Genomic DNA, 23,500 nt, shown 5'->3' with positions numbered 1-23,500 from the left:
CACCGGCAACTTGTTGTTGTGCCGGGACGCCATGAGGTCGATTTCTGGAAGACCCCACCTGTCCACCAGTAGTTGAAAAACGTCCGGGTGCAGGGACCATTCCCCCGGATGAACGTCCTGGCGACTTAGAAAGTCCGCCTCCCAATTGAGCACTCCCGGGATGAAAACCGCTGATATGGCCGGAAGATTGCGCTCCGCCCAAACCAGGATCCGAGAGACCTCTACGAGAGCCGCCCGACTGCGAGTTCCTCCTTGCCTGTTTATGTAGGCCACGGTGGTAGCGTTGTCCGACTGGACCTGCACCGGGCGACCCTGGAGAAACCGCTGTGCCTGCTGGAGAGCATTGAAGACCGCACGGAGTTCCAAGATATTTATTGGAAGCTCCGCTTCTGTCGGCGTCCACCTGCCCTGGAACAAGTGTGGACCCGAAACTGCTCCCCAGCCCCGAAGACTGGCGTCCGTTGTCAACAGGACCCAATTTGGAACCCAGAACGGACGTCCCTTGTTGAGGTGGGTCGTCTGTAACCACCACGTAAGGGACAGGCGAACCTCCTGGGTGAGCACAATCGTCTGGGACTTCAGAGACTGAGTCAGCCCGTTCCACTTGGACAGGATCAGGTGCTGCAGAGGTCTGGAGTGAAACTGGGCGTATTCCACCATGTCGAACACCGACACCATGGAGCCCAGTAACCTCATCGCCGAGTGTAAGGACACCCGGCGGCTGTGCAGACAACTGCGCACCCTTGACTGTAAAGCAGAGATTTGTCCTCCGTCACGAAGATCCTTTGCTGTCCCGAGTCCAATAAGGCTCCAAGATGCAGAATCCTCCGAGACGGGATTAGAGTGGACTTCTGCCAGTTGATTAGCCAGCCTTGCCGTTGCAGCAGTGCAATGGTCAGGTCCAAGTGGCGTAACAGGAGCTCTGGAGATCCTGCCACCAATAACAGGTCGTCCAAATACGGCAACATGCGGACTCCCTGCAGCCGCAGAGAAGCCGCCATGACCGCCATCACCTTGGTGAAAACACGTGGTGCTGTTGCCAGGCCAAAAGGTAACGCCCGAAACTGGAAGTGGTCGCTGCTGATTGCAAACCTGAGGAACTGTTGATGGCGCCAAAGAATAGGGACATGCAGGTAAGCGTCCTGTATGTCCAATGACACCAAGTAGTCCCCAGGTTCCAGCGCCAGAATGATGGACCGTAGGGTCTCCATCCGAAACTTCGGGACCCGCAAAGACTTGTTGAGTGCTTTGAGGTTGAGAATCGGACGATATGACCCATTGGGTTTCTGTACCAAAAATAGATTTGAATAGAAACCCTGGCCCCTCTGGGAGAATGGAACCGCCACTATAACTCCAGCCTGGAGCATAGTGTGCAATACCTTCCGCAGCTCCGTAGCCTTGTTCCGGTCTGATGGGAGACCCGTGGTGAAGAAGCGAGCCGGGGGTCTGTGCCGGAAGGAGAGGGCGTATCCGTGGGAAACCACCTCCAGAACCCAAGTGTCTGTCGTAGTAGTCGACCAACACTGGGCGAACTGTAGCAGGCGGCCTCCCACCCTGGGATCCCCCAAAGGGAGGCCCGGACCGTCAGGCCGCAGGCTTGCCATCTGGCTTGGGGGCCGGACGTCTGGTACTCCATGCCTGCTTCCGGGGCTTGACCGATTTCTTAGGGCCAGCCTGTCGAGGAAACGACTGTGGTTTGGGCCTGCCCTGGGCCCTAGATGACCGAAAGGACGATGGTCCCGAACCAGAAGGAGCAGCGGCCGACGGGAGACAGGCAGATTTGGCTGCCGCCAGCGTGGCCACAATCTTATCCAGATCCGGACCGAAGAGAACTTCTCCGGTAAACGGCAACGCTTCCAGACCTTTCTTGGAATCTGCGTCCGCCTTCCAGGATCGCAGCCACAAGGTGCGACGAGCAGCTACCGCTGCTGAAGAAATTCTAGACACCAGAGTACTAATGTCTAGAGCCGCCTCGTTGATGTAGGTGGCCGAATCACGGAGATTGCCAATCAACTCCGCCTGATCGGCCGGACAGTCGGATTCAAAAGAAGCCTCTAATGAATCCGCCCAGCGCTCCATCGCTCTGGCAACCCAGCAAATGGCCATAGCCGGCCGTGCTGCCCCCCCTGCAAGGGAATAAGCGGACTTCAGGCAGATTTCTACCTTGCGGTCCGTAGCATCCTTAAGGGAGGACATGGATGGCATCGGCAATGTGGCACTACGGACAAGACGGGTCACGTGAGAATCCACCTGTGGAGGGGATTCCCACTTCGCAAAATAATTATCCGCGAACGGATAAGCCACCGCCAGGCGTCTCTGCGGCTGGTATCTTTTGCCAGGTTGTTTCCACGCCTCCTCTAAATGGTCCACCAACTGACCCGAAAGAGGAAAGACTGTGGCATCGCCCTTCACATCTTTGAAAAAGGCATACTTAGATTTAGCCGCTGGGGGAACTTCGTCCTCAATCACCAAGGCTGTGCGGACCGCCCGAATAAGTCCAGGAATATATACTTTGGACTTAGCATCAGCGTCCTTAGTATGGAGAGGTTCCTGATCGTAAGGATCTAGAATCTCCCCATCATCAGACGTCCCTTCGTCATCCTCATAAGGAGCGGACAGAGACGCCACCGGCCTTTTATGAGACCGCATCACAGACTCCCCTTGCAACACATCCGACAAGTGCTGTACAGAACTCGTCAGGGAGTTAACCCACGCTGGCTCCTGAGAACCCGGGAGCGGGGAAATAGGGAGACTGTGGGGTACCACCAATTGTCGTGGGAACCCCTGCATGGGTGACGACACCACAGACTGCTGGGACAAACCCATCGGAGTAAACGCGGGCTGCGGAGCTAACTGGCCCACTAAAGCTGTTAACGCCTGAGCGAAACAAGCCCAGGGCGGCTCCTGTACCGGTGCGGTAACCGTAATAGGCCGCGCCATGGACAAACACTGCCAGCAAAGGCCCTCCGCGCTACCCTCCCCCTCCGCTAACGGTACTTTGCACGTGGTACACTGTAGCCGGAGGGGAAAATCACTTTCAGACATGATGGCACCACGTATGTGACCTCTCTCACCAATTAAGTATTAAATAGGCGAGAGACCACCCTGCAGCACCGCACCGCAAGGGCTTTAGCAGAAAGAACAAGGACAGTAATAAAGCTGACAGTTTAGAGAGAAAAGATTACAGGCAGCAGCGCTAGCACAGTCACATACAATGCAGAAAAATAACAATTCCTGCACTAACAGCGCTGATCACTCAACTACACAGACACAGGGCCTGGTAGGACACAGCGCTGCATACACAGACCTGACCACAGCGGAGGAGAGGTATGCGGGGGGACCCAGACCACGATGCTTCCTTCCAGCGCTTCCAGCAGCGTTCACCATGCGTTCTGGAGAAGATGGCCGCCGAGGAGCAGAGAGGAGGCTGGCCTGGGGGAGGAGCGCTGCCACAGGACCAGTCGGCAGCATGCAGAGAGGGCTGTGTGCAGCGGGGGAGGCGCCGGCTGTGAGACAGGGAAGGCGCGCTCCCCTGGCATGCATTTAACCCCTGGGACTCCGCAGCGCTACCGCTCTGCTGCGGTCCGCTGTCCCAGGGGGTAGTGGAAGCGCAGGTTGGTCGCCTGGCTCCACGCTGCAGCCAGTCCCCAGGGAGCCCCCTGCCTGGGGACTTAGGACCATGTGATCAGCGGGGACCCACCGCGGGACCCCGCTGCTTACCTCTGTCCCCCTTGAATCCGGCCATGGTCCGGAGCATCTGGGGTCACCGCTAGCTGTGACCCCAGACGCCCACCAGCATCCCCGGATCAGTACCGGCGTTCTGGTACCGGCGGGGTGTAGGGAAGACAGCATGGACGTCAGGACTGACTGTCCATGCTGTTCATCCAGTTGTGCAGCCACAGCTGCATGAAGAATAAGCTTCAGGGGCTCTTCTAGCCCCCACTCCAACAGGTGCACCCGACTCCGGCCGGGCACCAAACTAAACTGAGGTGCCTTGGCTCGGGGGCGGGGTATAGGAGGGGGACCTAGTGCATCCTGGGAGGCTGAAAGCTTAACTCTTTGGTGCCCTGCGACTGACGTCACACCTATACCCCCAAGGTATCCTGTGGATACCCTATGGACCCTGAAGTAGAAAATGGTTTGTTGCAAAATCCTCAGTGTTTTGCAACCAGGCTATTATATTTAGCATAGACCAACACAGAGTTTAATCATTCAAAATTTACGAACTGCTTTGGAGACCAGCATCATCAGCGCATACATCCTGCAGCACAGACACGCTATACACTGCTCGCAACCATACGTGTCAGGACACCAGGCCAAGTCTGTGGAGGATTCTCATAATTCAGGGATTAGCTCTCCTATACAGTGCATACAACCAAACATTAGGACCCCAGTAAAGAGTAGCTATTTCTCTGTATATATGGACACTTGCTGTTCCCGCAAGTTTACAGATTAATGACAATTTATTAATTGTGAAACTGTTCTAAAGTGGTTACTCTGAACATGGACCCTTTGAAAAGGTTATTGATCTTTTTAAATAAAATAGTGATTTAGGGGGGGATTTTTTATGGATATCCATGCTCGAGTCTGAATGGTTAAAGCAATTGACAGCAGTTCTAATTAAGCCACTACAATGGTCTTCATCGCCAACTGGTTCATATTTTGGGTATTATATTAGAAGTCCCTTACATTAACATGCACCAACAGGGGCAGGAAAGTGCAGAGAGACTATACGGGTCTCCTTCCTCTTTGGCAATCCCAGTGATAAATGTAAATGTAGTTTCCACAGAAAAAAATTACGACATTGCTTTCCATTCACATGGTTCTAGAACATTAATAGAGCTCTGTATGTTGTGTAGGAAACATCTAGTGGCCAAGTTCTAGGTCGTAATGCAAAAACAAAAGGTTGTCAATGACAGACCAGTTACCATGTAGGATTTATCTGCACTGCAGGGTGCACAAGTGCACCTACATCACAGGATATATAGTTCATTCCTGGTTTTGAACTAAATAGAAGGAGGCAGACATTTGACATTTATGAACTACAGCTGTGGTTAACTGGATTCAACCAAAGAAATGGCTGGAGTGGTAAGCCAAGCAGAGCAGAGTCCCTGACCAGAGAGTGACCTGCTCCCAAGGCCTCCGCACATCCCAGAACCATATTGCTTGGAGGTCTGACAATGAAAAAATGAAACAGGTTACCTATTGGATGGCTGTCATGTTTAATTCGGTAGAACAGTTAAAAGCAAAGTATTGGGTTCAAAGTAAATCCTCTCTCTACAAAACATTAGTGTCCCCCAGAAGTGAGAAGCTCTTGTTTCAATGAATGGGGCAGCAATAGTTTCCAGGCAGCAATGACTGAAGATGTTTATAGAGGATAAAAGTCCATTTTATTAACAAAGTTTAAACAACTTTAGGCTTTGCTAAATTCTACAGGATCTGTTAGTAGAAGTGATATTAATTCATAGATTAGGGATTCTTCCTTTTTCAAGTTTATCACTCATGCTGGCCTCCATTATGTTATCATGTAAATTAGATACTGGTTAACATGGCTTCTGGTCATATAAAGTATGCTGATCAAATAACCTGACAAATTAGAAATGCCTGCTAATTAGAATGCATCAGAAAGAGAATCAAGAGTCAAATTTTGAATGGCATAACAAGGCATGTTTTGGAAAACACTGCGAGAGAACACATACCTTATCATCTTTTTTCATGTAGGTAATATTAAGCTGCAAACCCATTCTGGCCATTATGCAAACTACCCCAGCTGTTGTTTTAACTGTATAATTCCCGATATCAGGTTTTGGGGGGTTTACAGGTACAGTGGTCGGCACAGCTGTGCTGGGTGGAATAGTTGGTCCAGAGGTAGGATTAATATCCTCTTTGCATGAAGAAACTATAAAGAAATTAAAAAATGAAATTAACATGCATATATTCTGAAGTTGAAACATCATGGTGTTATAATGCTTTTAAAAGAACTCCAATGTAAAGCCTAGGTTGGCCACTTATTGGTATGAATCTAAGGGGGCCTATACATTACCCGAATTTGTTAACAATCCGACAAAAACCAGGAGGTTTTGGTTGCATTGTTAACAGTCGAGTAATGGATAGCCGGCAAGGACCAACAATGCGAGTGTACGCTGGGTCCTTGCCGACCTGGACTGTCTACTGAACATGCCCCTCAACCTGATTCACTCGTCAGGTTCGGCATGTTCAGAGATAGGAGAAAGTGATAACTAAGTGGCTCGGGGAACACCACATCTAAATTTTAGGTCCATGGCCAGGAAACTCCCCAAACTTTAATCCCATTGAGAACTTGTGGTCAATCCTCAAGAAGCGGAAGGATAAACAAAAGCCCACAAATTCTGACAAACTCCAAGCATTGATTAGGCAAGAATGGGCGGCCATCGATCAGTATGTGGCCCAGAAGTTGATTGACAGCATGCCAGGGCGAATTGCAGAGGTCTTGAAAAAGATGGGATGTAATTGTCAATAAAAGCCTTTGACAGTTATGAAATCCTTGTAATTTTACTTCAATATACCATAGCAACATCGGTACTTGTGTACTTTACGGACTCATTGCAGAGAGAACCCAATGAATGTTTTAAATGGTACTTGTGTACTTTATGTACACAAGTACCAAAAGTTGCCCCCTCGCTGGTTCGCTACACTCACCACAAGGTTATATTCCTCCTCTATGCCCACTTGGATGGTAGGGAATGATGCTGGACACTGGGAATGATGCTGGACACTGGCTGATTAAGTCAGGGTCCTCTCCGTGAAGGGGATTTAGACATTACCATGATGAATAATAATAATAATAATAATGTGTAGGACACTTTGGGTTCTCTCTGCAATGACTCCGTAAGTACACAAGTACCGTAACATCTGACAAAGTTCTAAAAACACTGAAGCAGCAAACTTTGTGAAAACCAATACTTGTGTCATTCTGAAAACTTTTGGCCATGGCTGTATACAGAAACTGATGATTGCATTTTGGGTGAACTCTGGTGGGAGGGTCTCATTGTAGAAACAATAAGAAGAACCACCAACTTAAATAACTAAAACACTGAAAGACTTAACAGGACAACTAAGGCGTTATTGAACTATTATAAACATACTGCGTTGGCACACCTTAAAACCCGCAAATCAAAAAGTATAGTGGTTGCTCACATCAGCTTAATGATACTGCACAGGTGCTTCTAAAGGGCAGAGTTTACACTGAACCACAGAAAAAAAGGGATATTTTCATCACCTGTTTATTATTTATGTAATTTTAATTATTTTGTGTGATGTCCTGGGGATGGTCCTTCGCTGGATTCTTTTGGGGTGCCCTGTGCCTCGGACGTGAACCCCTTAATGTTAGGGAAGCCGGTATAGAGGAGCCTTGACGCTGACTCGGCGCTTAATCATATATTTGCAAATGTATGCAACTAATACCTTTGAATTTCTATTATGTAGGATTAAAGAATTTTTGCAGTGTTCTGGAGGGAATACACCTTAAAACTCTCCAATCCCAAAAGATGAAAGTACATGAATTGCAGAGGAGGGAATGAGAAGTAGTGAAGCTACTACACACACTGACTCAATAGCTGATGGGTGGTAGCCTGGAATACGGATAAACAGAATAGAATAGGGGTTGATAATAATGTTACTAGAACTGTGGGGCACAATAGTGTTCTGCCCTTTACATGTACACAGTTTCGCTTCCCCTGCAACACAATAAAGGATTGGTTACTTTGAGCAATTTTAGGAACAAGAATGTTTTGCACTTAAGAGTTAAATAACACAAAATGAATATTCTCCTTTAGATTAAATACAGCCATTGGCCATTTCACTTGCTTCAGGGCAAGTTTGGCTTGAAAATTCAGCAATACATTTTTTTTTTTCAGGTATAACAAAATAAAAAGCTAGATGATGGATTGGTGTCTGTGTGGTCATAAACTAGAAAAAAAATGTTGTATCCCATGTGATAGTGGCTTGGCTTGTCTGATATCTGACATGCTATGAGCAAACTGATGACGTGTTGTCAGTTTTCCTTTTTATCTGCGCTCTGCCATGTTTTATTTTTTCCAGTGTCACTACACATTCAAGGACAGATTTCAAACTATTGGAAGGTCATGAAAGGGGGAAGGGGATAATTGGATTATGCATACCTCCCAACATTTACACATTTATCTGTACATAATAGATTCTGCCCTTGAGAGAAACCTTCCCAAGCCATATCCCTTTTGGATGAATCGCCATCCATATGGATACAAACGCCACACACTCTGGAGGTCAGTTGGGAGATCGGGATTATGGAAAAGTCTTAAACAACATTTCTCAATGTGGTAGACCATGCCTGGCTGCTCACATATTGGGTAATTACGGTAGTGCCAACCTCACAAGTTCCCCCTCACACTACTATGGGGGTGAAGGAAATCTTGCAATGCTGGAAGATGTATGTAATGGAAGCAATATGCCACAACTGAATTCTCCCCTATCAGACGAGAGCTTGCTATCTGATTGCAAAGTTTCAGGAGAATTGGATATTCATACCGTTTGAACTGAAGGTTTTGCTGTTTAGATATGCTTCCAATGAAACATTATAAAATGTAACATTTACATTTCCCATTGTGACAAGGTGTGGATTTGAACACTTGTAAAGATGGTTGGTTTCAGCAGATATTGCGGTATTCTTTGTGGACACTACCTTTGTTTCTGAAAAGTAAAGAAAATAAAAGTATATAAATTTGCATTCTTATAAAAGACAACTTAGGAGATCAATCTTGAGAAACTCACCTTTTTCAGCTGCGTCAGGGAATATAGCTTTGTCTGAAAGATTATAAGTAAACACCAGTTCATCAACTTGATACAGTTTCTGAGACTTGGTGAAATTTATGCTTAGCAAGTGGCCGTTTCCAAACTTGATGACCAGAAGTGGTGCGGTTGTGTTCTCTTTGCCACAGGTACTTTGTGGATCAGTGATTGCATTTTCAGGTAATGGAAAATGAGCTATAACCTGTAATATAAACACACTTTTAAAACACAAAAGTGTCAGTGTTTTTCAAAAGCTTATGATTATAGGTTGCGTGACTCACTGTAGCCAAAATTAATTTTATAGGCGTTGACAATTTTTTGGATACCACTCTTGACTTCCGGTTGCATTTTCCCCCAAAGACAAACATACAATTATCACCACCACTTTTTGCTGCTGTGCATGGAGGACGCTAATTGGGCAATTCAATTCTATTATCGGGCGCCAGATAAAGCAATTCAATTGTTGCTGTCGGATGCACACATGGTATGGGGGCCCGAATGGAGCAACAGGCTTAGCCACGCAAAGCGACTAAACCCATCTAAAAGCACTGCTTTGGGCGCCCAAAGTGTCGACTTCTCGTCCATTTCTGCTCACCACCTCAGGACACAGTGAGCAGAAGTGTGGCTACCTGCAGCATAAGGCCCTGAATGCAGCAACAATTAAATTGCTCCGTTGTACACCCATTAGTTAAAGCGCACGATAAGAATTGAATCGCCCCCTAAAAGTCCTGTGCCACTTTCATTAAATTTGTCTGCTCTCCCTCATAAAAAAAGTTTATGAAAGCACTTGATCACCTGCAGAAGCTGTTCAGAGACTATAGCTGCCCAGGATTCTTATTTATCTCACATTTTGTTCTGAGCATACATAAACTACTCTTACATTGCATAAAAACCAACCCAATAGTTTACAAAATGAATCATCTTCAGTTTAGCTGAAATTGGCCAGAAAATCAGCTGCTATTGCCTCTTGCAAGGAGTATGCCATAACTGGGAGAACATACAGCATAATACGCATTCCTTTCATCACCTGCACAACCTAACGCTAATGTGACTTACAGCAATACCACCACTCCATCTCAAGCACTCAAGTTACAAAAGGAGAATTTTGCACAGAAAATATTTACATTTTAGATATTTAAAAGTATGCCAATTTGTTGGCAAATTACCAAACTGGAAAAAAAAAACTAAACCAATCATCTCTTTTCCTAGAAACATGCAATAGCAGCTATTACAATGTGTAACCCCTTTATCAGGTCAGGCAGAAAAAGGTTAGATCAGTTTCCTAAATCCAGACCTCAACCTACAGAGGCTCATGTTTTTCAGGACTTTAATACTACACAGGTGACAGACTACTTGGCTGAGTCACTATTTACACATAAAATGACTATAGGAATTATGAACAACAGTGATAGTATTAATGCCCAAAGCCAAATAGGTTTTGTTCTGTAAGTGCAGTTATCTTAAAATGATCGACATGATTTATTTTTTTTTATTTTTTTTAGGGTTAGGCACTTACTAGAGGGTTAGTAGTGTTCACTCTGGCTCGAGCGTCAGGCAGGGCGACGGCGCTAAAGAGGGCACCTTAGTGTGCACGCAGAAGGCGCACGCGCATCCAAAAAGGGGGCGTGGTCATCGAAAAGGGGGAGTCTATAAGACGCGTCCCCATTTCGTCACTCTTGGGGGCGCGCCCGGCACTTACAGACACGTCGGGCAGCCCCCAAGCGCTGCAGACAGGGAGAAAAGATGCCGGGCGCATGCGCCAGGTGTCTATTCTCCGGCGGTAACCGTATCACCACACATTTCTCCACCCGCGGGACACTACGACCCGCGGGTGAAGACGACACCCGCCGGCTGTGAGGCAGGGTGCTTTTTGCCCTCCCCCTGGAGGGCAGGGTGCTTATTGCCCTCCAGAAGGAGGGCAGGGCGCCGCGCCCCGCTAAAACAACCTAGCGGGAACGCTAGGTTAGGCACTTACTAGCGGGTTAGGCACCAGAAGGGAGGGTTAGGCACCAGAAGGAAGGGTTAGGGTGAAGATTAGGGCCACAGCAAAAAAAAATAAAAAATTAAAATTAAAAGTGTGTGTCAATCATTTTCATGTCGACCTTTTGACCCTATCGACTCTTACATGTCTACCTTTAATTGCATCAACCTTTTGTCCCCGTCGACCTATTGACTGTCTAACTTCTGATGTCTAGACACAGTCGACCTTTTCACTGTCTTTAATCCACACCCATTAACAATATCCCTGCTCTATATAAGTGGAGTGGTTCCTGTTTTCGCTCATGTGAAGTGGAGATTTTTGGCAATAAAGGTGGATTGGCTCTTAGAACCAAAAGTAAACATTTAAAATGGTTGCATTGGTTCAAATTGCTTTTCATCACAGCATTAAGCACCAGGTTGAGATCTCACGCAGCCACAAAGAACCTAAAGGATGACAATCTTCATCACTGCTTGTACTATCTTCCTTACCTATAGCTTCTTGCATTTTTAAATATTTGGCATGATGAAGGAAAATTAACATACTTCAACTTTGGATCCTGTGGGAGACTATTTTACTTCCCTCCAGAGGACATTTGTATTTACAGAGCCTCATGTCTCCAAATAGAAAGCCCCTTCATATGACACAATACCTAGGCCAATTTTCAAATGACTGCAACCAGATGGCTCTCGCAGCTACTGAGACCACCTTCCTGAAAAAGCAGTAATTTACAAAACCTCACACAGCTCTATCACTCTTTGGGGGAGGTTATAGCGGTGCTTTTTCGCTTTGATAAAGGAGCAAAACTAGTCAGAGAGATACCTGCCCAGTGCTGACAAACTGCAGAGTGACATTGCCTTGTTTTCCAGAACTTGTAGCAGTTGTCACTGTTCAGCAAAGACTGTATTATACTGAGAATTGAGCCCTGAAAGGACATTATTGGTCTCCTGTTACAGCTGTTATAGAGACCAAGAGCTCCTTTTACCAGCGGTGAGTGACATCATAAAGCCATTCGGAGATTGGAGCCGTAATCACTTATCAGTGCTGGTCCCGCTTTTGGTCTAGGCGGAGACCCGGAGGATCCCAGAGGATCATTAGTGACGTCCGGCCTGAGGGGCTGTAGATGTCAGACGCTCCATACAACAGGAACGTGCATATAGGTTCCAATTATCTGAAGGCTCAAATACTTCCAAACAACTAGGAGTAAAAACCCAAGATGTGTGTAAAAAGAGGACTTGTTACAGAGTCCTGATAAGTGCTGGATGGATGAACATGTTATTTTATGTGGTGTGATCACTGATACATTTAAATTATTTTGAAACAGTCTGCTACTGATTGTAATTAATATTTTTCTTTCCATGTTTGAGGCTGTCCATATCTTATTCTGCAAAATTGTCAGCAGCGTTATACCCTTTTAATGAGAAATTATATGCGTTTAGTTTTTAGATATTGGATGTATATGTATTTATAATACAAAATGTATTGATTTAAACAGATGGTGTCCTGAATTCTTGTTTCTGCCATATTGGGAACATTACCCTTATGATTAGTGAATCACCATTTTTTGTTGAAATGCACCTTGAATTCCCATAAACTAGATCTGCTTCGTACAGGTAGCAGACTGTGTAGCCAGATCAGTCCCCTGCTTGCCTCTATTGGTTGAGCATTGCCGGGAACAGAGTGATCGAGCCTGTACACTGCTGAAAATAAAAATCATTGCCTGATTGACCTTGCTAGAGACCGGAAGATAAACAAGGAAGAGGAATAGCTGCAGCATTTCAATCTGTATATCTGTTGTAATGGCTGCCAAAGAGGATCAAAGAGGAAAACCAGCTTTTAATCAGATGTAAATCAATAACCACCATAGAAGACTAATTCTAAACATTACCTGTTTGTCAGCAGTTTTATATTCAACTGTGAAATTAATTAAAAGGTCAGCCAAAATGCAAGTGTTGTTCTGTTCGGTTACTTCAAATTTAATGGAATAAGTAGACTGGAAAACACCTGCGACAGATAAAAGGAAAAATTAACACCGTAACAAAAAAAAAAAAAAACAGGAGTTGACAACTCAAAATGAAGACTTTTCATGCATAGATTTAACAGACATGCTTATTTTTAAATCTGTATGTGCATTAGTATATATTGATACCTGTACAGTGAACAGCATATGGTTCTGCAAACTTGTATTGTATTAGCATTAATTAGTATCTCTGTCACAGTATAGTTTGTTAGTAATACTTGATGTAATGAAATGTAGAACTATAATACTGCTTTTATACCTAAATTTCGGGTCTGACTTGGAGTTTGGAACAGGGTTCCAAACCAGATCAGACCCACAATTTAGCCGGCGCCAACCCAGGAAATTCCCGAGTCAGCGCCATTCACACTGGAGCCGGGTCTGCAGTGACCCGGCTCTTCCGGTGTGGAAGTGGACGCTTGGAGGTGACGTTATCTTCAAGCGACACTGAAGCCGGCCAATCAGCCAGGATGCTGCGCACTCCAGGTCATCGTGACCTGGATCGCGCCGTTTGCACTGCAGGGTTTCACGGGTTATTCCCATGTTAAACCCTGCAAGTTACCTGGGTTGGATTGCAGAGTCACTCAACCCGGAAATCCAACCCTGTCCCCTTTTACACCAAGTAGCTACCCAGGTTAACCCTGCAATAACCCGGGTTTTAGCTCTGGTGTAAAAGGGGTATAACTCTGTGCTCAGTAAGAAGCCTCATTAAATACATGGTAATGGCATAGGCAGCACGATTAAATAAATATACAACATTTCATGAATTTTAGACTTTAGGTCAACCAAATTAGTATAACTGCCACACTGGAGTCAGCAAATCTGCTAAGAAATGAAATGACAAGTAAACTACAGTCTGCCTCATTCATAGAGATTCGTCGCTTGTCTATCGTATCAAAATTGGCTGTACTCAAGGTAGAATTGGTAAGGAACTAGATTGTGCAGCTTTATGGTTTCATTTAATTGTCCAAAATACACCTTCAACAATATAACCCAGGGGTCTTCAAACTTGGCCCTCCAGCTGCTGTGGAACTAACATCCCAGCATGCACTGCCACCTTTTTGATATAACAGCATGCTAAAACTATGTGCAGTGCATGCTGGGATGTGTAGTTCCACAGCATCTGGAGGGCCAAGTTTGAAGACCCCTGATATAACCTGTCCCTGGCACAGGTTTTATTGTATACTTCTATAAAGTTCCCTTCAACGGCCTGGCCCCCAAAGTAAAATTTCACAAACAACGCTGTAGACCTTTTTCTTTTCTCTCTTTTTTAGAATTGTAATAGTGACACCACAATTGTTACACCCACAAGCTGCAGGCATCAATTTCATTAAATTATTTGCATTACGATTAAGCACCAGGGTCCAACATCTACCAAGGTAGAAGGAAGGAAACCTATTTTACATTAAGCAAACAACCTGGATACTTATGCTGGGCATACACTATGCAATTATCTGTCAGACATCTGTCTAATCTGGCTGGTTGGAATAAAAACCTGGTAATGTATGGGAGCAAATGACATTCAACCATGTGGTCCAAACACTGGAAAACGGACAAAAATTAATGTTCAAATTTGTTAAATTCGTTTGATTTAACCAGTTAGACCGAACGATCATTTTTGTCTTTTTTCCAGTGTTTGTGAGCAAGCAGTCGAATATCATTTGCTCCCATACATTACCAGGTTTTCATTCCAACAAGCCAGCTAATTGTATAGTGTATGTACAGCATTATTTAGAGCATACTTGCCTACCCTCCCGATTTGGTCAAGAGCCTCCCGAAAATCGGGTGCCGCTCCCGATCTCCCGGGAAGGCAGGCAATTCTCCCGGCTGCCGCCCACCCCTCCTATCCCCCCGCAATAACCCCTGCAACCCCCGCAGTGGTGAGGCGGTGACACGATTCGCATAATTTTGACCCCGCCCCCTGCTTCAGAATGCCTATTTTATCGGCATTGTGTAGCGGGGGCCAAACCACGCGATCGCGTGACCCCGTCCCCGCGATTAGCGTTGCAGGAAAGGGCAGTGACTATAACTAGGTGCATGGTTGGTTCCCCCTGGCACTACTATTACTGGTTATCAGTGTCACCGCCAGTTGGATGTGCACCCCTCAGCTACCCCTGATGACTGCTCCTCACAATGCATCGCTGCTGTATCTCAGAATAACGCAGGGATATGGACTCATGGTAGTGTAGTGTATAGATCCCCTTCCGTAGATTTACCTGGAACTGATGCGAGTGAGGGCAGATGTACGGTTCCATGCCCATAAAGGCCCCAAAAGAAGAAACTTGTCTGCTCGCCACTCTTCGAGCACAGTGGCTCTCTTAGCTGCCACAGGTTTATATTCCTCTTCTATGTCCACGTGGATAGTAGGGAATGACGATGAACAGTAACTGATGACGTCAGGGTACAAATAATGAAGGGGAATCTATCCACTATCATGGATTCCTTCCGTGCTTAACATTCCTCTGCCCGGTGTCGCTGGGGGCTTCCCTCATCACCGGCCCCGTACTAACCCCCTCCTTGCACCCCAGCACTGTCTTAACTGCTGTCTGCACTTACCCCCTTCCTACCCCCTGCATTGCCTGCCCTTATCCGGTCAACCCCAACTTCTCCCTGCCTCTACCTCCAGCTCTATCTCCAACTGCCATTTGCCCTTAACACCCTCTAACCCAAATACTACCTGCCCCCAGCACTACCCAAGCTGCTACCTGCCCCCAGCACTGTACCAACTGCTGCCTGCCCTTATCCCCCATAATATAAGACCCAGAAATCATGGCGTAGGACCCCAACATTTTAAAATGAAGAGTTCTTGGGCCCCACAAGTTATTTCATTCAGAACAACCATTGTCTATATTATTGTTTGGCTATTATGCAGTGGCCTCCATATTATATATGTCACTACACAACAGCATTTGTTCCTCTACACAAGGGGGAACATATAGGCTCTATTTGCCATCAGCCTTACAAAACTACCAACCTACCTTAACTCACTTCAGTGTGACCCTTACAGAATTACAGCAACCTTTGGGTGGGAAATTCAATTCAACGCGCTATTGAACAGCGACGGCAGGGACCCCAGAAGCTATTCAATACACCGCGCTGTTTGGGCGTGCTAAGGATTTTTTCTTGCACCCCCCTGGGGATGCGAGGAGAAATCTGACCAAAGTGCCGGGTGCACGGCTGTTTTTCTGCATAGTACGGCGCTAACAGCCTCGTGCCGGAACTTTGGTCAGAGAATGCCGGTTACCGCACCTTAACACCCTTGTTAAGGCGCGATGACCTCGATAACCGGCATTCTCCGACCACACAGCGCACTGAATTGAATAACTCCGGGAGCTCGCTCTCTGCGCTATTCAACTCACGTTGAATTGAATCGCCCCCTTTGATAGAAGGATTTTGACATAGGGGTGACGTTTCAATTGTTTTTTTGAGTGCCTAAGCATATCCAGATTTCATGTGCTCCTCTGAACATTAATCATGGTGTGGCCACAGTTACATTATCTGACTAATATAGAAGTGATGATTTTAATCACACCATCTTCTCTTCACTTTAATATTTCGCTATAAAATGGGTTTACGTGTTCTTTTAGGTAATTGACTAATAAAAATTATGTTTTAATACAAATATTCTCAGATCAGCGCCCCTATATATTATCCTTTTCTTCTACCACAGGAATGTCGACAACTGATTTCACATTCACTTTGTATGTAATCCTAAACGCAACCCAACCCTAAAAATCGGCAGTCGACATGCTGAAAGTTGAGTTTTTGACTGCATACCTGTTTTTAATATACTGTTCAAGTAGCCCCATCAGCTCAAGTTTTTAGTTCTCAAACACACACAGGCAAATTAAAGTTAATTGAAAAAGGAGTTCACTGTCTAGATTAACTGGATTCTGTCAATAAAATTTTCTGTCAATACATACAGTATTGCACTATTTTTGGTATATTCTCTTTTTGAGTTGATCTACACTTGAGGTTGGAATTTCCTATGGTGTTACAGACTGGCGATACTATACGTTTTCTACCTATTTTGAAACATGTGAGTGTTCCTTTGTCATCACCATTATAAGTGTCATTTTATTATCATTGCACTATGTTTGGTTTCTCTTTTTTGAGATATTGATGCAAAGGAAGCAGAATTGGAATTTCACACATCTTGAGGAATAAATCCTGGAAGATTTACATACAGAGGATCTCATTGTGGTTCCATTTTGGAAATATAAGGAGACATTGTGTGGCAGCGCCAAAGGGTGATACCTGACTTTGTTTATTTGTATGTTTTTTTAGAGGGTAAGTGAGGAACCTCTTAAAAGTCTCCCCTAGGCTGCAGTCATTGATTGCGCATATTTGAAACATTACAATATTAAAATTGTGTACTGAAAAGCTGTACCAATTATGGTTCTTGATTGGCAACATTAACAACAATCAATTATAAAGGATCTGTATGTTAGGATCATATACCGACATCATAAGACCGAAGGAGCCAAACCCTGACTGGAGCTGGCAAGTACCCTAACCCTCCTCCTAACCTACCCCAACCCTACCTTAGTGGTGCCTAACCCCAATCCCCCCTTCCCGCACCCAAAACTAACCCTCCAGGGGTTGTGCCTTGCCGCCCCCCCCCCCGGGGGTTCCCTAAACCTAACCCTCACCCCCCGCAGTTAGAACCTAAGACACCTGGTTTACCTTCGTTCGGTATGACGGGTGTCGGGATTTCGTAGTGGGGCTAATGATAGGTGTCGGGATTTCAACGCCTATCTTTAGTCCCCTGTTGGGATTGCAGTGTCGAGATATCGGCGGGTGGGATATTTTACACCACTTGGGGAAAAAAAAAAACATTAAACTATATTGCATTTTCTGTATTATCTTTATGACATTGTGGAGGTATAATGCCAGTTTAAATAATTTATTGTTTTATAGGAAGAGACACAAAGCTACCATAACTCCTTCAATGTAAAGGGTTGATGGTAGGGGACACAGATTTGAATATAACGCAAAATAAACCACATTAGATGGTAAGGTCCTCAAACAAATTATATATAAACACACACACACACACCTGCCTAACATTGTGTAGGTCCCTCTCATTCCACCAAAAAAGCTATGACCCGGCTAGACATGAACTCTACAAGACCTCTGAAGTTGTCCCATGGTATCTTGCTCTAAGACAATAGCAGACGATCCATTAAGTCCTGTAAGTTTAAAGGTGGAGCCTCCATGGCTCAGACTTGTCTTTCCAGCACATCTCACAGATGCTCAACCAAATTGAGATCTGGAGAATTTGGAGACCAAGTCAACACCTTGAACTTTTTGTCATGTTACTCAAACCACTCCTGAACTATTTTTGCAGTGCGGCAGCGTGCATTATTCAACTAAAAAAAAGTAACTTATCAGGGAATACTATTGCCATGAAGGCATGTAGTTGGCCTGCAAAAATGTTTAGGTAGGTGGCACGTGTCAAAAATATCTATATCAGGGGTCTTCAACCTTTAAAACAGTGTTGGCCACATTAAAAAAATTCAACGAAGCCCGAGGGCCATTAAGCTATACTGCGGTAGTTAAACTCTAAATTTTAGAGGATTGTAAGACCTTTTCCATACTCATAAGGCCATAATGAAAACTTCAAAATAATTTTATAATATTAAATGAACGAAACCTGGTCTGTTGACCTTTTTTTTTTTACAATAATATGACTGATCACTTCTGGCTGTGTAAGCCTCGGGGATCCAGGAGTGTGTTGCAGCTAATAGTCATAGACCGGTCTTTCTGCTGAATCTCCCCGGAGGAGTCCAGGCTTTGAATGGGCTTCATCCACTCGGCAGGCTGTCGTCCCTGAGAGCACGGCTTGCAACGGCATTGCACACTGCTTCCAGGTGGTCACTTGACCTGCTGCTCTGTCAGCAGGCCAAGGGGTACAGCTCCACAGGCCACGGGTTGAAGACCCGAATGACATGAAGACATGAATGGCAGGACTAAAGGTTTTCCAGCAGAACATTACCCAGAATATCACACTGCCACCGCTGGATTTCCTCCTTCCCATAGTGCATTCTGGTGCCATCTCTTCTACAGGTAAATGACACATGAGCACCCAGCAATTTGTAATACAACAGCTCTTCTATGGGATCAGACAGGCTAGCCTTCATTCCTCACACGCGTCAATGAGCCTTGGGCGCCCAATACAATCTTGGCTGTTCACCGGTTGTCCTTCCTTGGACCACTTTTGGTAGGTACTAACCACTGCATACCAGGAATACCACACAAGATCTGCCATTTTGGAGATGCTCTGACCAAGTAGTCTACACATCACAATTTGGCACTTGTCAAAGTAGTTTCCAACACATCAACCTAGAACTGACTTCACTAGATGCTGAGAGAGAAAAAAAAAAAAGTGTTGAGTTTTTCATTTTATTTTATTTTTTTAAAATATTTTGCTGGAGCTTGTAGTACTAGAACTGGGCATTGTGGGATCTATAGTTTGCCAGGGATATTTTCTTCCTATTTTTTTACAAATCAACCTAACCTCACCATTCAGGGTTGCTGGAACAGCCTTCAGTGCTGTCAGCATGGGCTAGTTTTGCTACAGTTCTCAATTTTGTTTCGCAGATAGGGCTGGTAGGTACTATAGGATGAGGACGACATCACGTGCCGTGTTTTCCTTCTACAGTGATACCAGCTCTTACCGGCATAGACTAGACTAATGCTGGTAGTGGCAATTTTCATCTGCCCAATTTAATACATATGCCCCTCTGTACTAAATTGGACAACAAAGTGAACTATATATTGATGACTAGCGATTGCAGAGTGTGACAAAGTATAGGTTTCACAGCTGTTTATACATGCACACATCACTTACGTATTATATTTCACACTAGTCTGCAACATGTATGTCAGTTCTGCTTGTATCAAGACAGTATTTCTAGATAAAGTTGTAAAATCTGTATATAACAGTAATACTTCATATTGCTATTTTTATCATCTGAAACTACTCTACCACCCATGGCTCACCATCTTTGGCCCTTTTATACGGGTGTAGTATGTATTACTGGCAGCCGCTTGGCCGGCAGCTCAAATCCCGACAGCAGAAGCCCGGCAGAGGTGAAGATCCCGATCACTAATAATGTAAGTATAACTAACCCTAATTTCCCCCCTAACCCTCCCTTAGGGGCGCCTAACCCTAACCTCCCCCCTTCGACGCATGTCATTAGTACCTTGCCGGGATTAGACAGTCAGGAAGTCGGCGGTCGGTATTTAGACCGTCGGCTTCCTGACTACATTCCTTTTAGATTTGTCCTACCCTGTACTATAGTAATATTTTTACCTATGTTAGGTACTCACACTATGGTTAACTGTTCTTTGTATTTATGCTCATTTACTCTGAGCAGCCTTAGAGATGAAATTTCACTGTGTAAACATTTAGAAAGGATTCCTTTAAAACAATAAAAACCGAACACTCAATTCTTTGCATTCAACATCTTGCTTGTTTGTAGCTTTATCCCTTTAAAGGACAAAGACATACTTGTGCTTCAACTATTATGTAGCCATGTTATATGAAACGTCCAGGTAAACTGGTTTTCAAGTGTACAAATAACATTACGCAACAGTTAATAGATTAAACAAAAGGAGAACTAGCTAGGAGTCTGGAAGATATCTATTGTTTATTATAGCGAAATAATTCTAGTGCTGTTTCAATTAGCCTGCTTCTCACACTGGCAGGCCGATGATCAGCGCCCAGGTCAGGCCCCCTAGGACACAGATGTGCAGATAGGGGAAATTATATGTTAAGTATCATGATTGTTACAGCTTGACTGTAGCGCAACTAATGGGGCATACACACTACACAATTTTAATGACAGATAACGTTATCGCTCTTATCCAGTGTGTATGCACTGAACGACCAACGGTGCACGCTCCCGCGGGTTGTTAACAATATCACCAGTCGGCTGAACATGCAGCTCAATCGGGGGATAACGTTAACGATGCCATGCTTCTTTGCCCCCCACCCCCGGTCGTTCGCCGTGGCCGACACTGGCGAGCATGTATACACTTACCAATTTCGGCACCCCCGTCTGGTCCCGCCACAAACACACATAGTCTAGTGTGTCTGCGGCTTAAAGAATTACTTTCTGCAGATGATCAGACTTGGGGTCAGCAGCGGACAACAAGCAGATGCATTTTCAACTTCAACACCCAACTCCTTTCTGCCCTGTTTATCATCATCTCTGCTTTATGCCCAGCTGAGCACTTTTTTTTTTTTTTTGTTTTAAACGACAATAGACAGCTGGCGAATCACAATGGATCATAAAGCATAGAATACTAACCTTACGTGAACTAGGTGAGGTGTAACATACCAAAGCAAGATTTGAACTCCCATAGCTTTATAAAAAAAAAATACTATGCACAAATTGCCGTTTGTTGTAGTTGCGATGTTGCCAGGTTGCGTAGTGATAGCGGTTTATTACTGAAAGCGCTAGCACAGCAAGTACATGAGGGCATCTCATTCCCTACCTAGGGCCTGATCCATTATGGATCGCAGCTGCGATTACGCACGCAGGTCAGTTGCAAAAATATGGTAATGACTGCAATCGCAGAGCTATTATAGAGATGCCCAAAGCCAGCATGGAGACGCCCACTACCGCCTTCACACATCCGTAATACTTTGCAATCCTATGTATACATCGGGAACAGAGTAACATCGGCCCCTCACACACAATTACAACAGGCCTAACCTTACTCAGAAATTGCTTATCTCATCGCACGCAGTGAGTACACAAGCTGTGTATGCAGCGGCTAATTTATGCACACCCCTGTAATGGCATTCAAATGGACTGGCACGCCTGCATTACGCCGGCCACAACGCCCCCCCCCTGTCAACACCCACAAACGCTCATTTCCTTGTCACTCTGCGATGGGCCTGCGTAGTCTCTGCAACTGCAGTGGTGCCTTTGCACATGCACAGTACGCAACATTCTTCCACCTGTGTGCATAATTCACAATAGCGATCCGTAATGAATCAGGCCCCTAGTCCGGAAACTACTTTTATGTCAACCAAGAGTAATCTCATTAATGCTAAGTGGCCAAAGTTTATTTTAATTATTTCTAATTGTTTAGAAGTTTAATTTTTATTAACAATTGTGATTGAAACGTGTTACAAAGATTTTATTTATTTTTTTTAAAGTTACCAGAACACTTATAACTTTAGTTTGTACCAAATGGTTTTATTTTTGTTTTCTTGTTTTGGTAGATTAAAGTTTATTCCCTTTTTATTATTGTTTAGTTTTTATACCTTAAGGGACCAGAATCGATATTATGACAGTCAGAATTATTGTCGTACTAAATTAGGATAGTTATGATAAAGTATAGCAAAGGGTAGGAGATACCCCACATAGCTCTCCATGTTGGGGTTTTTTTTCACCCGGTTCAAAGAAGGTTAAACCATGCGGAGAAGCCTGCCTTCACATTACAAACTCCACCGAGGAAGAGTGACGTAAAGTCTGCATCACATGATCTCCATCCATCAGTCACATTACAGAGCTGCTTGATTCATACAGAGTTTCATTAAAGTAAATAAGAAATTGTAAGACTGACACTTGTCCATTTTTGGTACCATTTACCCAAGTGTATAAACATTCTCCACCATGGGGGGGGAATTAAAAAAAAACAAACACAAGATGACTGATGAAAACCTCTCCACAGAATTGCATGGTGCTTGTACCAGCCATACACCTGACTTTCAAAGTCTGGTCTCCCAAAAGCCACACTGAACGGTGGCCTTCTCATAACTGAGGTCTGTGTAGCTTGCATTAAAATGGCCCTTTTAAAGGTTACAGGTCTGTCAGCAAAAATATACCAGATTACGAAAATAAATATATATATATATATATATATATATATATATATATATATATATTACACACACATATACATACACACATTGTTGTTTAAATAGTAACTCTTTAAGTAACATCGTATCACTTACATAACATATCACTACATAATACACATTTGCCGTATAGCCTCAGACGATGGCACTGCCTATGCCCAGTGCCAGTGCAGAGGGCACTGCCCAACTGACGCAAGAGCGCCCAGGACACTACGCTGACAAAACGCGCACTGTGCTCCTGTCGCACTTACCTGGCACACATTACCGCCAGCGAAAGGTTAGTCTATGCCTAGGCACTTACCAAGCAGCAACGCCAAGCACAGCGCGGCCTCCGCAAGCCTCCCCTGCCCGGTGCTCTTCATCTCACCGACTCCTGCCAACCAGTGCGAGGCGAGCTCTAGCAACGAACCCCGGCGAGCGGGAGGCGACTGCAGCGGGGCGGGCGCTCGGTCAGGTACGGGGGGGACCTCACACACAGGGCTGCACAGCACAGCTGAACAGAAGTCACATGAATTTACGTCACGAGATCACGAGCTCATGGTCCTCCTGCGTACTAAAGAAATTGGAGTTCAGATACTGTTGTTCTGAAAATATGTATAATATTGTGGAAGGTGGCCATTTTCCCGTAGGCTGAAACCTATTGATCTAAACTTACTAAGCTTACCCAAAATGGCCGTCATATGGAGACGGATACGATCTTAGTTTGTCTAAACCAGTGTTTCCCAACCACGGTCTTCAAGGCACGCCAACAGTCCACGTTTTAGTAATATCCATGGCTGAGCACAGATTGTTAAATCAAAATAACTGAGGTATTAATTAA

The 23,500-nt window shown here is 44.9% G+C and overlaps 1 protein-coding gene across 1 annotated transcript in view; it reads right to left on the bottom strand.

The window, feature by feature from the left end:
- The window catches only part of LAMP1 (lysosome associated membrane protein 1), a 32,049-nt gene extending 8,820 nt beyond the window's left edge, over positions 1 to 23,229 (bottom strand). The window contains exons 1-5 of the mRNA XM_088458595.1: positions 22,982 to 23,229; positions 12,672 to 12,787; positions 8,788 to 9,007; positions 8,545 to 8,706; positions 5,700 to 5,899 (exon numbers count right to left, since the gene is read on the bottom strand). Coding sequence (XP_088314721.1) covers positions 5,700 to 5,899; positions 8,545 to 8,706; positions 8,788 to 9,007; positions 12,672 to 12,787; positions 22,982 to 23,042 — 759 coding nt within the window. The 5' untranslated portion in view covers positions 23,043 to 23,229. The remainder of the gene's footprint in view (positions 1 to 5,699; positions 5,900 to 8,544; positions 8,707 to 8,787; positions 9,008 to 12,671; positions 12,788 to 22,981) is intronic.
- Between the last annotated feature and the right edge of the window lie 271 nt (positions 23,230 to 23,500).

Source organism: Taudactylus pleione, unplaced genomic scaffold, assembly GCF_031769625.1.
Source record: "Taudactylus pleione unplaced genomic scaffold, aTauple2 ptg000041l, whole genome shotgun sequence".
Classification (NCBI taxonomy): Eukaryota; Metazoa; Chordata; class Amphibia; order Anura; family Myobatrachidae; genus Taudactylus; species Taudactylus pleione.
Note: the sequence above shows the minus strand (reverse complement) of the source record. Positions and strands in the feature narration are given on the sequence as shown.